The sequence below is a fragment of the Chamaea fasciata genome, unplaced genomic scaffold (assembly GCF_029207755.1).
Source record: "Chamaea fasciata isolate MVZ Bird 193981 ecotype frontalis unplaced genomic scaffold, bChaFas1.0.hap1 SCAF_25, whole genome shotgun sequence".
Taxonomy (NCBI): Eukaryota; Metazoa; Chordata; class Aves; order Passeriformes; family Sylviidae; genus Chamaea; species Chamaea fasciata.
The window spans coordinates 828,875-842,632 of record NW_027094110.1 but is presented as its reverse complement, the minus strand read 5'-3'; the positions used below and the strand labels follow the sequence as shown (position 1 = coordinate 842,632).

Sequence of the window (13,758 nt, the reverse complement as noted above, 5' to 3'; positions counted from 1 at the left end):
TGCTGCAGGGGGAGCCTGTCCCAGAGCAGCCCCACAGAGCCCCCAGCTCCATCCCGAGGGGAACGGGGCGGTTTCCAAAGCCCGAGGAGTGGTTTGAGGAAGGCAGATCCCATTTGCCTCGCCTTTGCCCGGGGATGGATCAGCACCACAGCCAGCAGCGGCGAGGAGAGGAGCCGTGCTGCACGCCCAGCCCCATCCCTGAGCCTGCCGGCACCCGGGACTCCCAGCCCCGCTCCATCAGCCCCTGCTGACTCCCTGGTTACCATCGCGGGGCTCCATCTCCTCCTCCTCCTCCTCCTCCTCTTCCTCCTCCTCCTCCTCCTCGTGGAGCTCTAATCCCCGCAGAGCCGGAGCTGAGCGCCAGCAGCCAACAGGAGTTGCTTTGTCTGCGCTGACTTGGGTAAGCAAAATATTCTTTCCTCACGAGCCATTTGCTGCCCCTGCTCCTGCAGGGAAGCAGGTGGGATCCCCGCTGCCCTGCTGTGCTGTAAAATGGGGATAAATCCTGTGGCAGGGAAATGCCAGAGGGACTCTCCCCCGTAGTATACTCCAGCACTCGTGTTGTGTTCGGCAATTTCATAGAAAGCTGTCTCTGACATTTCACGTCCAATGGATTTCAGGGAATCCGGGATGTTTATAAGGAAAATGGAGATTTTGCAAGTGTTCCCCAAGTTGCCTGGGAATGGATGGCGTGTGGGGGGAATATGGGAGCTTTGACGTGGGTTTGTTTTTAATGGCGAGCTCGTGGTTTCAATTTCTTGTTCTTTTGTCCCTGAGCACGGAGGCTGCCCTGGCACTCCATTCATTCATCCTCTCATTCATTCACATGCAGATTTGCTTGCTTTGCTGTATTTCTGTTTAAAATCAAAAGCCCTTTGAATCAGTATTCTCCTTTTTTCCCCTATAAACTTCCAATTCCAAAGGCAGCCCCCTGGAAGCTGCATGCCCGTTCCCCCTGCCCATGGAAGTTTGTCACGAGACCATTAATCATGACTTACAATCATCCTGCTAATGCAGAGCATCCATTCAGGAGCAGGGTCTGGCTGCAGATGGATTTGTTGCGGTGGGATGTGGGAAGCAGAACAAATTTCCTCAGGAAAGGTTTGAGCAAGGTCACGACAACATCCCCTGCACCCTGAGCAGGGATCAGACAGATCAGACAGAGCAGAGCTGGGTTGGCTCAGGCTGTAGGAGAGCCCAAAGGTCAGACATTAACATCAAATCGTTTATTATCTTCTGTCTACAATATAAACTCAGCTGAAGCCCTGCGTGCTGCCGTGTTTGTTCTGCTGGGGAAGGGGGAAGCTGCACAAACAGAAGCCGCCTTGTGCGCTCCATTCTCGGCTCCAGAGGTTCTCACCTGCTTTAGTTAATGAGCTTTCCAACCTCCTTATGCAACCGTGGCACACCGGGGTGTCGGCACTGCCGGGAGCTGAGCGGGCCAAAGGGCACCGCAGCCCCTGCCCGGCATCAGGGGTTAAAATAACGTGAATTCCAGGTGCCCGGGGGTGCATCCCACTGCTGGGGCTGGGAGCTGTCCCCGGGCACACCTGCACGGGCTCAGGGTGGAGCTGGCAGGGGCAGGAGGGCACGACAGGGGTGGGAGGGTGCAGAGGGACACGGAGCAGGGCAGGAAAAGCTGCCAGCCCCCGCACCAGGAGTTTGCCCAACCTGTGCCACGTTCTCACTCCTGTGGGAAGTTTCTCCAGCTGAGTGAGTCCATCCATAAACCCAGATTTGGGCACCAACAGTGGGAAAGGTGAAGGCACTGGGAACAGCACAGGGTGCCCAAAGCAGCTGTGGCTGCCCCTGGATCCCTGGAAGTGCCCAAGGCCAGGCTGGAGCAGCCTGGGACAGTGGGGGGTGTCCCTGCCATGGCAGGGGTGGCACTGGACGGGCTTTAAGGTCCCTTCAACCCAAACCATTCTGGGGTTTTGGGACTGTTGCACCAGAGCTCGAATAAATAACAAAAGGCAAACAACAAATCCATCAAACGTTGCATTGTGACCAACTGCTGAGGAGCGCGACAGGTGATTTAAGCAGAGTGGGAGACAAGGGTGAGCTCCCAGAGACTCAGGGGATTCTCATTCTCCTGATCCCACAGTCGTGGCTGGGCTGAGGCCGCTGTGTGCTGCACCGAGCCCTTGGCAAACTCTTCCCCTGGTACCAAAAGAGGAAATCCATGGGGAAGGATGTGATCCAACAGGAGCAAAGGGGGCAAGTCCCATCACCTGAGCACCTCTGGAACCACAGGATGGTTTGGGTTGGAAGGGACCTCAAAGATCCCTCCCTTCCAGCCCCTGCCACATGCAGCTTTACATCTCAGGAACTCCAACTTTCCATTATTTCGCTCTCAGAGCAGCAGCATTTGCTCCCCTTCCTCGCAGGAAATGACTTTGCCGGTGATGGCACAGAGGAGCTGAGAAAGCAGGAAATCAAATCCCTGTTAGGGAGCGAGGGCTGCGGGTGCAGCCTGTCCCCAGCACTGCCCACAGCCAGGGACAGCAGCCGCAGCTCTGGGACCAGCAGGGGATCCACAGGAGAACAGGGGAAACACGAGACCACCTTCCCCGGGAGCAAACTCCCCTTCAAAACAGGGAACTTGTTGAATTCACAAGGGATTAAACATCAAAATACTCCGGGAATGGAGCTGAAATGAGCCAGGATTGGGCAAATTTAACCCATGACTGGGCCAAATTCTCAGAAGTGAGTGTGCACCACCCCACTGTCCCCCAGCGGTGGGGACAGTGACCTCTGCCCAGTGCAGGAGGGTGTCTCTGCCCTGTTCCCTCTGTCCCACGGAGCTGGTCCCAACCAGGACGTGCCTCAGCACAGGAGCCCAAAATGCCACTTGTCCCCAGGGCCAGGCTGACCTACTTGGGGTTTTTTTTTCTCTTTTTTCACCTCATGTTCTCAGGTTGACAGCAGCCTGGGAGAGGAATGGAGAGTTCCTCTCAGTTCTCCCTGTCACTCAGCACCGCCCTGCCAGCTCTGATATTTATTTCAACTGGATAAAACCCACCTGCCATCACCAGCTGGACATCTCTGCCAGCCAATTCTCTTCCTGTGATATTCCAGATCTGCAGATTTGGGATGGGCAGATGACTGCAAAGAAAAAAAACAATTAATTAGGGACTTAAAATAATTGGCAGAAAGGTTTCTGCTGATTGATCAGCACCTCTGTGAAGGAATTCCCTGATTTCAAACAGCAAGACAAGGCTGGGTTCCAGAAGGAGCTGTATTTCTGTGAGTTACGCAGGCATCAGAAACCAGGAGGTAAATAAAGGTCAAGTTCATGAGGCCTTTGGTGGCTTTATGGACTGAAGCCTTCAACTGTTTACAATTGAGTCAATTTTGGTTTCAGTAATGTTAAATTAACCTTTAAAAATTGTGTCAAGGAGCTGAAAACCCTGCAAACGTGCTAATTAAGGAGATAAAGTAGGTTCAGTAGGAATCCAATATCTGAGCTCTCTCATGAAAAAAGACCTTTCAGCTTTTCCTCTGCTTTAATACTTCTGCCTTTTCCAAAGGGGTAGAAAACACCCATGAAAGCTTTTGCTTTGCCTTCTGCAGGCTCAGCTGTGTCCCACGGCCTTTGGCTCTGGGGAGGGGGATGCTGCACTTATCCAGGGATGCTCCCCGTGCCCCTCCTGCCCAGGGTCACTTTTATATCTACTTTTATTTCTACTTTTATATCTATTTTCCCCTTGTCTCCAGGTTCCCTTCTCACCCTCCAGCGTCCCTCCGCTCCTTACGAGCGCTGAGGGCTTTGTGGAGCATCTCACCCCTCCCAGCTCTAATTCTGGCTGTACCTGGGGAGCCCAGGGCTGCCCACCCACACCGACCACCCCAGTGACCTCTGTCCCTGCCGCCGACAGCGTTCCCTGCTTCCACTCTGGAGGAGATGGGGCGCAAGGAGGAGGAAGGCAGCGGCTCCTGGAAGAAGCAGACCAGCAACATCCGCAAAACCTTCATCTTCATGGAGGCCCTGGGATCGTGAGTACCCACGGGCTGTCCCCGGGGCAGGAGCAGCCGGACCTGGCTCCCCAACCCCTCCTGGCCCTGGAAAAATGTCCCAGGGACCCTGTCCCTCTTCCCTCTGGGACAGGGCCAGGGGAGGGGGTGCCCAGGGTGCTGCTGCTGATCCTATTCCTGGGAGCCCATCCCAAAGAGCCCCGGGCACACGCCCGGTGCCCCTGCCCGTCCCTGCAGCCCCTCCGCCCCTCAGGGAGCCTTGCCCGGGAAGGTTTTTGCCCCACTCCCGCCCCTCCTGCTGCTGCAAGGTCAGGGGCTGGCGCAGGCAGAGGAATTACAATAACAAGTTGTATATTTAGCTCAGGAACCCTGACTCAGTTGGGGAACGAAACAAAAACAAGGATGTTGGGGTTGTACAATCCTTCCCGGTGCTGTTAACAGCTTGATTTGCCTATTCATGGGGATGAGACAACAAAACATCTCCAAGGTGGTGGGGGAGGAATTGAATTACCTCCACCAGCGAGTTCTGTCACGGACAAATTTTCTGTGACTTCCGAGCCCACGACAAAGCTCCCAAAGAAGCAGCTACTCCAAATTCTGCGCCTTGTCAGCCTCAGAGATTAATTGAATTATCCAGCAGCTTTCGCTAAAGGAATGAGGTTAGAAAAAGCTTTGTTCTCTCCTAGCCCACTTGTTGATTCATCATTTTTAATAAGGGCCATAATTATTATAAACTGTTTGGGACAGAGATGTAGAACAGATGCCCCAGCAGCTGATTTGTAGGTTGTTCATTTCCTACCATTGCTTTAATAGGAAAAATTAGCATTAGAAATTGGGTTGTTGTTTGTTGTTTTTTTTTTTCCCCCCACATGCTTCAGCTCTCTGAAGAAGTGAAAGGACGATCTGGGATTAAAACCACCTCAAAGTTGTTACCACCTTCCCCCAGGGTCCACAGCACTGCCCTTCCTTGCCCTGCCCTCAGCTCCCTGCAGGGCTTTGCAGGCTCAGAGCAAGTCCCATTTAATGATCCCCAATTAATGAGCTGCTGGTTTGATGAGGATTAGCGAGGACTGACCTGGCCCCGTGTCACTGTCACTGCCCCGAGCCCCGTGCTCAGCTCCCCGGGGCAGAGCTGTAACAGGATTGGGCTTTAGGCAGGTTATAAATACCTGCTCGGGCTGCCCAGGGTGAGCAGACACTCACTGTCACTCTGTCACCCAGGGGGCACGGGGAGCAGCAGCCTCTGCAGGCAGGAGAGCAATCAGGGGCCGAAGTTAAAGATTAACTGGGCTTCTCCTGCTGTTTCGCATTTTGGACCTGCAGAATGTTGGGTGACACCAGCCCAGACTGCAGCTCCCTGGCGGACTGTGCAGAACTAACATTTGCTCTGCAGAAAAAAAAAAAAATCTACTTTTGGGGGTTCTATTTCCATTGTATAACCTCGCCTGGAACATCCTGTGGGGTTCTATTTACACTGAACCTCGCCTGGAACATCCTGTGGGGTTCCATTTACACTGAACCTCACCTGGAACATCCTGTGGGGTTCCATTTACACTGAACCTCACCTGGAACATCCTATGGGGTTCCATTTACACTGAACCTCGCCTGGAACATCCTGTGGGGTTCCATTTACACTGAACCTCGCCTGGAACATCCTGTGGGGTTCCATTTACACTGAACCTCACCTGGAACATCCTGTGGGGTTCCATTTACACTGAACCTCACCTGGAACATCCTGTGGGGTTCCATTTACACTGAACCTCACCTGGAACATCCTATGGGGTTCCATTTACACTGAACCTCGCTTCGAACATCCTCAGTCTGGGGCTGCTCCAGGACAGTTCCAGCTTTAGGATCAGCATCCACAGAAAGTTTCCCACCACGTTGTTTTCCCGTGGTATTTCCCATCACCCTCTGAAGTGCAGCTTCTCCCCCTCTCTGCAGAGGCGCCTTCTCAGAAGTTTTCCTGGTGAAGCAGAAGAGCACTGGCAAGCTCTTCGCTCTGAAATGCATCAAGAAGTCTCCTCTCAACAGGGACAGCAGCTTGGAGAACGAAATAGCAGTGCTGAAAAAGTGAGTGTGACACTCCGGGGAGCATTCCTGATGTGCTGGGTGCTTCAAACAAAGGCTCTGGTCCCCCCTCTGATGGTGCCCGGGGCTCCAAAAGGAACTGATGGGCAGCAGTGATCCTGTGCCATGCAGGGGGGGGACAGCAGCCCCAGAACACCCAGGGGACTCTCCCTGGTGATTAAAGCAAGATGACTGTGGGGTTTTCCGCCTCAGAAGCCCCTTCTGCCCTTGCCAGGATTTGTTTCTGACCCGCACCTCCCTTTGCAGAATAAAGCACGAAAACATTGTGACTTTAGAGGATATTTACGAGAGCACAACCCACTTCTACCTGGTGATGCAGCTGTGAGTACCAGCAGGGCCTTTCTGTGGGCCCACAGGGGCAGGGAGGGCAGGAGCAGGGTGGTGTGTGGGATTTCAGCACCCCAGAGCCCCTCAAGGGCCCATCCAGACACCCTCAGAGCCGAGGCTGGAACCACCCCGGACACTCCTCGCGTCCCCCTGGCCCATCCCCACTCGAACAGCAACTTTCTGAACCACGATTTGGATCTATTTATGCAAATCGATTCCTCACAGTTTAGCAGGGCAGAGACAGAAGTATTTCTAATTAAAGCTGTGCCACGCAGGGTTTCTAGAAATGGAATGGGCACCGTGTCAGCAGCAGAGAGAGCGCTCTGAGCACCCGGCTGCTGCTGCTGCTGCTGCTTTACTGCAAATTCGGGAAAGAACAAAACCCTGAAACCACTTGTGGAGTGGAGCCTGGGGCAGGGCTGGGCACCTGCAGCTCAGCCCTACCAGGACTTGCCCCACAGCCTCCCCCAAAGTGCCCAGGTGTGCCAGCAATCCTCGCTGGAACTGCAGCCAGGAGCATCCACCCGCCTCCCAAAAGCGGCTGTGAGAGGACCACAAACTCAGCCGGCCTCACACAAAGGCTTTGTTCGCGTTTTCCCCAGTCCTTGCTCTCTCTAAGGCGCCGTCTCCGCAGGGTGTCCGGGGGAGAGCTGTTTGACAGGATCCTGGAGCGGGGCGTGTACACGGAGAAGGACGCCAGCCTGGTGATCCACCAGGTGCTGACGGCTGTCAAATACCTGCACGAGAACGGCATCGTGCACCGGGACCTGAAGGTGAGCCCCTGGGGACACCTCACCTGCCCTGCCCCACCTGCCCCTGCTCCTCCTGGCCCTTCTCCTGCCCCAAATTCCGCCCTCTGACCGCCCCCCCACCCCGTGTTCACAGCCCGAGAACCTCCTGTACCTCACCCCCGAGGAGAACTCCAAAATCATGATCACGGATTTCGGCTTGTCCAAAATGGAGCAGAACGGGATCATGTCCACGGCCTGCGGGACTCCAGGATACGTGGGTGAGCCCAGGGGCAGGAGCGGCCTCGTGCTGGTGGATTTCTCTGGAAAAAAAAAGGTTGTGCATATCCAGGACAGTGCCTGGAAGAAGGGAAAGAAATACATCAGTGTGTTGGTAACAACACGGGGCTCACAGATGACTGCATAGACCCTCTAAACGAGTGTAGGGACTGAAAAATCTCAGTATTTTAAAATGCAAAGAACAGGGCAATATATTTATTGAAAAAAAAATATGAAAATTATTTTAATGCAATGGGATTTTGTTTAATTCCCACGAGACTGCATTGGGCCTGGTTAAACCTGGTTAAACCTCAGCATGCAGGCAGAGATTGTGGTTCTTTCTATATAATGGCATAAAAAAGATACAAAAACCACAGACCAATTCAGCTGGGAAATGGGGCTGTCACTGTCTGTAACGCCTGCCTCTCCCAGTGCTGGATAATTCATTATCGCTCACAATTCCCCTTTGCTTTTGCTGCCCCGCAGCCCCCGAGGTGCTGGCCCAGAAGCCCTACAGCAAAGCCGTGGACTGCTGGTCCATCGGGGTCATCACCTACATCCTGTGAGTACCACAGCACATCCCGCTGCTTTTCCCGGAGCTCCCCGGGGCTGTGCGGGGCGGGGGCGATGCCAGACCTCCCCCTTTCCTGTGCGGCACAGCACCGAATGCCTCCTAAACACAGAAATTAAAGGGAATCAAGAGCAGGAGCGGAGATGAAAGGAATCCCATTTCTCTGTTCTGTGCCTCATCCTATGCTTTGTTTTTTTCCCATTCCCTACAAATACCATTCCATCTTCCCGGGTACTTTTTGTCTCGTTTCCTCCCACACTGCTCAGCTCGGTACCAGCTGTGGCTTTGTCCCCTCGCTGCTGCAGTGAAGTTTTTAACTCTTTTGTGCAGCTCTGCTGGTGCCCCGAGCAGAGGGGGACAGCGGAGTGGGCAGAGCTCCCCTGTCCCTGCTGTCCCTCCTCACCGTGTGGCCTCCGGAGGAGCCTGTCCCCATTTGGTGGTGGCACTGAAGGGCCCCCGGCTCTCTGCTCTGTTCCAGGCTCTGTGGCTACCCTCCTTTCTACGAAGAGACCGAATCCAAACTCTTTGAAAAGATTAAGGAAGGCTACTACGAGTTCGAGTCTCCGTTTTGGGATGATATCTCCGAGTCAGGTGAAGCTCCGGAGCTGGGGAGCTGCACACGCCCTCCCGCAGGCTCCCACCCCAAATCCCCAAATCCCCAAATCCCCAAATCCCCAAATCCCCTGTGCTGCCCCAGCAGGGACGGGAGGGCTGCAGCTCTGACCTGAGTCACTGCCAGCAGCAAACCCTCGGATGTGGGAACGGTCAGAGGCTCCATCTCCTCAGAGCCACGGGGATGATGCCAAAGCGAAGCTGCCCTGGCAGGGAGGGAGGTGTTTGGGGCGCAGCACCCTCAGCTGAGGCCGTGGTTAATGTAAACCCGATTTTCACAAATGATTACTGAGCTCTGAGTGGGCTTAGATCTCCCTGGGAAGTGTCCAAGGCCAGGCTGGACATTGGGACAGTGGGGGATGTCCCTGCCCACAACAGGGATCAGCTTTAAGGCTCCTTCCAACCCAAACCATTCTGTGATTCTGGGAAACTCTGGGATTTTTCCCCATTTTTTCCCTCTGTCCTGTCAGCCACCATTCCCCCAGCCCAGGCTGCTCCCCCGTGCACAGCTCACTGCGGGCACCATCCTCACGGCTTCTTTCAACATCAATCTTTTACATAAACAAACAGACCTGGCAGGGGGCGAGCTGGGGTTTAATAACAAACAGCACAGCCCTTCCTGCAAGAAAAACAAAGGAAAAAAAGGGCAGGGATGTGAGAGCTCTTCAGGGCAGCCTCTAAATCTGCTCAGTTTGCACCTCATGGTTTTTAGAGTTCTTTTTTAGGTGAATAATTAAGCTGCAAGTCACACAATCTGAGAGTGAAGTTTGGTACTCCCAGAGTAGATATCTTTTCATCTGGAGCCCCTCACTAAAAGAATCTTCCTTTACTAGAGTAATCACAGAATTGTTAAGGTTGGAAAAGATCCCCAAGATCAAGTCCAGCCTCTGACAAACCACATCGCCCAGCACCATCCACTCACCTCCTGAGCCCCTCCAGGGATGCTGACTCCACCACTGCCCTGGCCAGCCCCTTCCATTGCCTCACCACTCTTCCAGTGAGGGAATTTTTCCCAGTATCCAACCTGACCCTGCCCTGGTGCGGTGATACCAGCCCCTTCCCCTCAGGGCTGACCCCCGTGGTGTTCATCCGGCAGATTTCCCGTGTGCTGTCGGGACCAGCTGTGGGAAGAAGGAGGAGACAATAACCTTTTTCCTCTGCTTTTCCCAAACAGCCAAGGACTTCATCCGACACCTGCTGGAGAAGAACCCCAGCGCCAGGTTCACCTGTGAGGAGGCCCTGAGGCACCCCTGGTGAGGCTGGGGGGACTCTGCAGCCGCCAGGCTCTGCTCTGTGCTCCATGTGCTCCCTGGGAGAGGGGACAGGAGAGTCCCTGGGAGCAGGAATGTGCCCAGGAGTGACCCCCGAACAGGAGTGTCCCCAGGAGTGTCCCCAGGAACAGGAGTGACCCCAGGAACAGGAGTGTCCCAGGACGCAGGAGTGTCCTTAGGTACAGAGGTGTCCTCAGGAGCAGGAGAGTGAGCCCAGGAACAGGAGTGTCCCCAGAACAGGAATGTCCCCAGGAGCAGGAGTGTCCCCAGGAGCAGGAGTGTCCACAGGAACAGGAGTGACCCCAGATCAGGAGTGTCCCCAGGAGCAGCAGTGTCCCCAGGAACATCCCCAGGAGCAGCAGTGTCCCCCACCCCGTCACTAACGTCACTGCCTCCCCCTCACTGGCTCCTTCTCGTGTGCAAAGAAAGCAAAAGATGAATAATTAAAGATGCAATTTGTGCGCATTTGCCTCCACAAACAGAGGCAGAGGAGAAGTCCCAGCCTGAGCCTTCCCAGGCTTTGAAGTGTGTGTTTGTGTTACATTTTGTTGCTGTTTCTCCTTTGGGTTTAATTATTGCTGATTGAACGTACAAAGCAGTTCAGTGCCTCCGGAATGTGGAATGCCTTACAAATGCCATCTGCCTACGAGCCCATTTTCTCCTCTTCCCATCTGCAGGATTAATGGAAATACAGCCCTTCACCGTGACATCTACCCATCTGTCAGCGCTCAGATCCAGAAAAACTTTGCAAAGAGCAAATGGAGGGTAAGTGGCTGCTGCCGGGAGCCCGCAGCCATTTCACCAGCAAACACCAGTTGCTGTCAGTCAGCCCCGAGCAGGGCTTCGGCTTGGGGGGTGAGCGCCCAAAATCTGGATCCTCCAAACCTGGATCCCCCAAAGCTGGGACTGCCTGCAGTTGATGTTTACGGGGTGTTTGGAGCAACATTCAAAGTGAGCTGGGACGTTCACCACAAACACAGAGCTGCAGGGAGGACAGGGGCTCATTCCCAGCTGTTCCCCATTTTCCTGAGCTGGAAGCAGCCGTGAACTCCAAACCATCAGCAGCTTGCACTGGATGTTTATGGCAGGGAGGTGCCCACCCCAAACAGCCAGTGCTGGCAGCGCTGTGCTGGCGTCACCTGGGTGGGGGGACAGCGTGTCCTGGTGTCACCTGGGTGGGGGGACAGCGTGTCCTGCCATCACCAGCTGCTCACCCAAGTTTTGTCTCCTTCCCCAGCAAGCCTTCAACGCCGCGGCCGTCGTGCACCACATGAGGAAGCTGCACATGAGCGGCCACGGGGCAGCCGAGGGCTCTGTCCCTGTCACTGAGCCCTCAGAGCCCCCCAGGCCCAGCAGCCCCACGGGAACCCCCCTGCCAGCAGCGCCAAGCCACGACAAGGACACAGCACAGGGGCACCCAAAGCCTCCCAAAGGCACCGAGCCCGAGCAGGACACGGGAATGGGGGAGGAAAAGCTGCCAAACCCCCCAGAGGAGGGACCCCTGTGTGGGGACAGCAGCCTGGCCCTGCCGGACACCCACAGCCCCCCAGAGGAGGGACCCCAGCCTGGGGACAATAACCTGGCCCTGCCGGACACCCACAGCCCCCCAGAGGAGGGACCCCAGCCTGGGGACAATAATCTGGCCCTGCCGGACACCCACAGCCCCCCAGAGGAGGGACCCCAGCCTGGGGACAATAATCTGGCCCTGCCGGACACCCACAGCCCCCCGGGTAGGAGCTCCTGTGGCTGCAGCCCCTCCTGTGTGGGCCATGAGAAGACAAAGGCGTCCTCCTGCTCCGAGACTGCGCTGCTCAAAAAGTCTTCAAAGTCCCAGTAGGTACCCGGGTCATTCCCGGTAAATCCCAGCGAATCGTGTGGGAATGACCATCCCTGGAGGGAGGGGCCTGGCACAGGGGCTGCGGGCAGCTGGAGGGAGAAGGGAGGGATGAGCCAGTGCTCTGTTTGGCTGGAAGCTGCGCCCAGCCCGGCTCTCCTGCGTGTGTCCTGGGTGAGCAGGGTGCCCAGGCTGGCTGGAGCCCTGCACGCTGCAGCCAGCCCTGCTCTGCTCTCACAGCTGATGTTCTGTACGTTGACACCGCAATTCCCCCACAGAATGACCCTAAATAATTGCTGTTTCTCTTCTTTCTGTTCCCTTTCACCCATCCCCAACCAGTCATTTCAAGTCAGAGGTTCTTGTCCCAGTGAAAACCAGTAAACACTCGTCTCACTGCGGCACTGGGCAAACTGGAGTTTGTTTGATCATGTGATGGAGGCAGCCATGTGCTCAGAGGTGAGTGCCCTGCAATCCAATCATCATCTGCCCTTAATTAGTCCAGTTAGGGCAGGCAAAGGGGAAAGGCACAAATAGCGCAGTGGTTGTACACAAAACAAACCAGCTCAGGGTTTTTTGCAAGAGAAAAATCCTTTCACGCAGTGACTCAGCCCCCATCAGAGCCAGGGCACTGGATCCAACTTTTGCATCACAACGAGGTTGCCCAGGAACGGGAGAGAGGAAGCCAAGCACGGGTTTGTCATACCAAACGCTACAGTGATTTCAAGCTATTCACGGGGAAAAACGCTGCTGCCAGCCTGTCCCTCAGCTGGGTTAGGGCTGTCCAGCTGCGGCCACGAGCAGAGGGCTGACAGGAGCTGCAGGGCCAGGCTCAGCACAGGCAGCACGTCTCTTTCCCAGATTTGGCCCAGGCAGGCTCGGATGTCTTTGTGAGCAGAGCCCAGAGATGCTCGTTTTGTAAAGCGGAGTGAAACATCGCGAGTTTGGTGCTGTTTGAGCAGAGCTCGGCTCGATCCTCTTATCATTTGCACCGCTCTGTGTGTGAGCAGTGGGAAGCTTTGCTGATGGATCCTGCTCTAAGGAATGTCCCAAAGGTCAGCAGCTGCTGGCAGAGCTCACCTCAAAAGCGACATCAAGCGAGTTCCCTCCTCTCATGTCCTGTGCCAGCCTCTGCTGCTGAGGGTGTTAGGACAGGACCGCGACGCACAAAGGATTAACAGCACAGACAAACGCGAGTGAGAGCCGCCACAGGCTCCAGAGAAGCCCATTCCAAAGATCAGGGCTGTGGCAACCCTTTGTAAGAGCCCAAAAAGGGGATTTGGGGGAAAAAAATCTTACCCTTTGTAAGAGCCCACAACGGGAGCCCAGCACCGCACCTCATTAGAAGCTCATTCTGCCGGCAGCAGCGCAGCAAAACAAAGCCCAGTCCTCACCCGCAATCCTCTCTCTTGCAGAACCAGAAGGGCTCTTTTACTCTTTTCTGCACTCCAGAGCCGGAGGCCGTCGGTGCGAGCAGGAAAGGAGGTTCTGCCCCGGCAGCAGCTCTCAGAGCAGCGCCCGGCTGGGGACAGGAGCACTGCGCTGCCAGGGTCCAGCGCTGCACCGAGCTCGGGGTGTTTCTGGATTGTTCCAGCCGGGAGGAGGCCAGGGAAGGTCTGAGGCTCCTGCTCCCACACCCGGTGTACATTATCATAGGGCATCATCGTGCTGTGAGCTTGTTTTCCGTTCCCTGTTTAGTTGTCGATGCACAAACGCACAACAGCAGCGCCACAAACCAAAGCCGCGCAGAGCTCCACTCCCGTGGCAGCTCAGTTGGTTTTACAACCCTCACCCTTCTCCTCGGGCTTGGTTAGTCCCAGGCTTTGGCAGGCTGGAGTTCAGCTGCCCAGCCCTCACTGCAGCTGCAACAGGAGAGAGAACCTGCTAGAAACCTCCCCATGTCTGACATTAACACAGCAAGGCCTGAGCTCTGCTTCCAAGGCTGTAATTGCACAATGAACCCTTGCTTAATAAAGCTGAGATTTGTTTTGTAGCGTGCCTCTTGGTTATTCATGGAAATCTGATGTGGAAACGGTCTGTTAAGTCCCTCCTAAAGCTTTCCCTGTGCATCCC

At 55.2% G+C, this 13,758-nt stretch overlaps 1 protein-coding gene across 1 annotated transcript; it reads left to right on the top strand.

Moving 5' to 3' along the window:
* The first annotated feature begins 344 nt into the window (after positions 1-344).
* CAMK1G (calcium/calmodulin dependent protein kinase IG) lies at positions 345-13,757 on the top strand. The gene is made up of 13 exons (XM_066203981.1): positions 345-400; positions 3,879-3,996; positions 5,920-6,048; positions 6,313-6,387; positions 7,028-7,166; positions 7,279-7,402; positions 7,887-7,962; positions 8,450-8,562; positions 9,758-9,836; positions 10,532-10,619; positions 11,092-11,687; positions 12,028-12,144; positions 13,101-13,757. Exons 2-12 carry the CDS (start codon positions 3,905-3,907, stop codon positions 12,119-12,121), a joined length of 1,605 nt encoding a protein of 534 aa, XP_066060078.1. The 5' UTR covers positions 345-400; positions 3,879-3,904; the 3' UTR covers positions 12,122-12,144; positions 13,101-13,757.
* Position 13,758: the final 1 nt, after the last annotated feature.

Excerpts from the sequence above, each read along its gene's own strand:
- CAMK1G (XM_066203981.1), top strand. The coding sequence starts at position 3,905 with ATGGGGCGCAAGGAGGAGGAAGGCAGCGGCTCCTGGAAGAAGCAGACC. Across the intron at positions 7,403-7,886 it reads CGGGACTCCAGGATACGTGG|CCCCCGAGGTGCTGGCCCAG; the intron begins GTGAGCCCAGGG and ends GCTGCCCCGCAG. Across the intron at positions 9,837-10,531 it reads GAGGCCCTGAGGCACCCCTG|GATTAATGGAAATACAGCCC; the intron begins GTGAGGCTGGGG and ends TCCCATCTGCAG.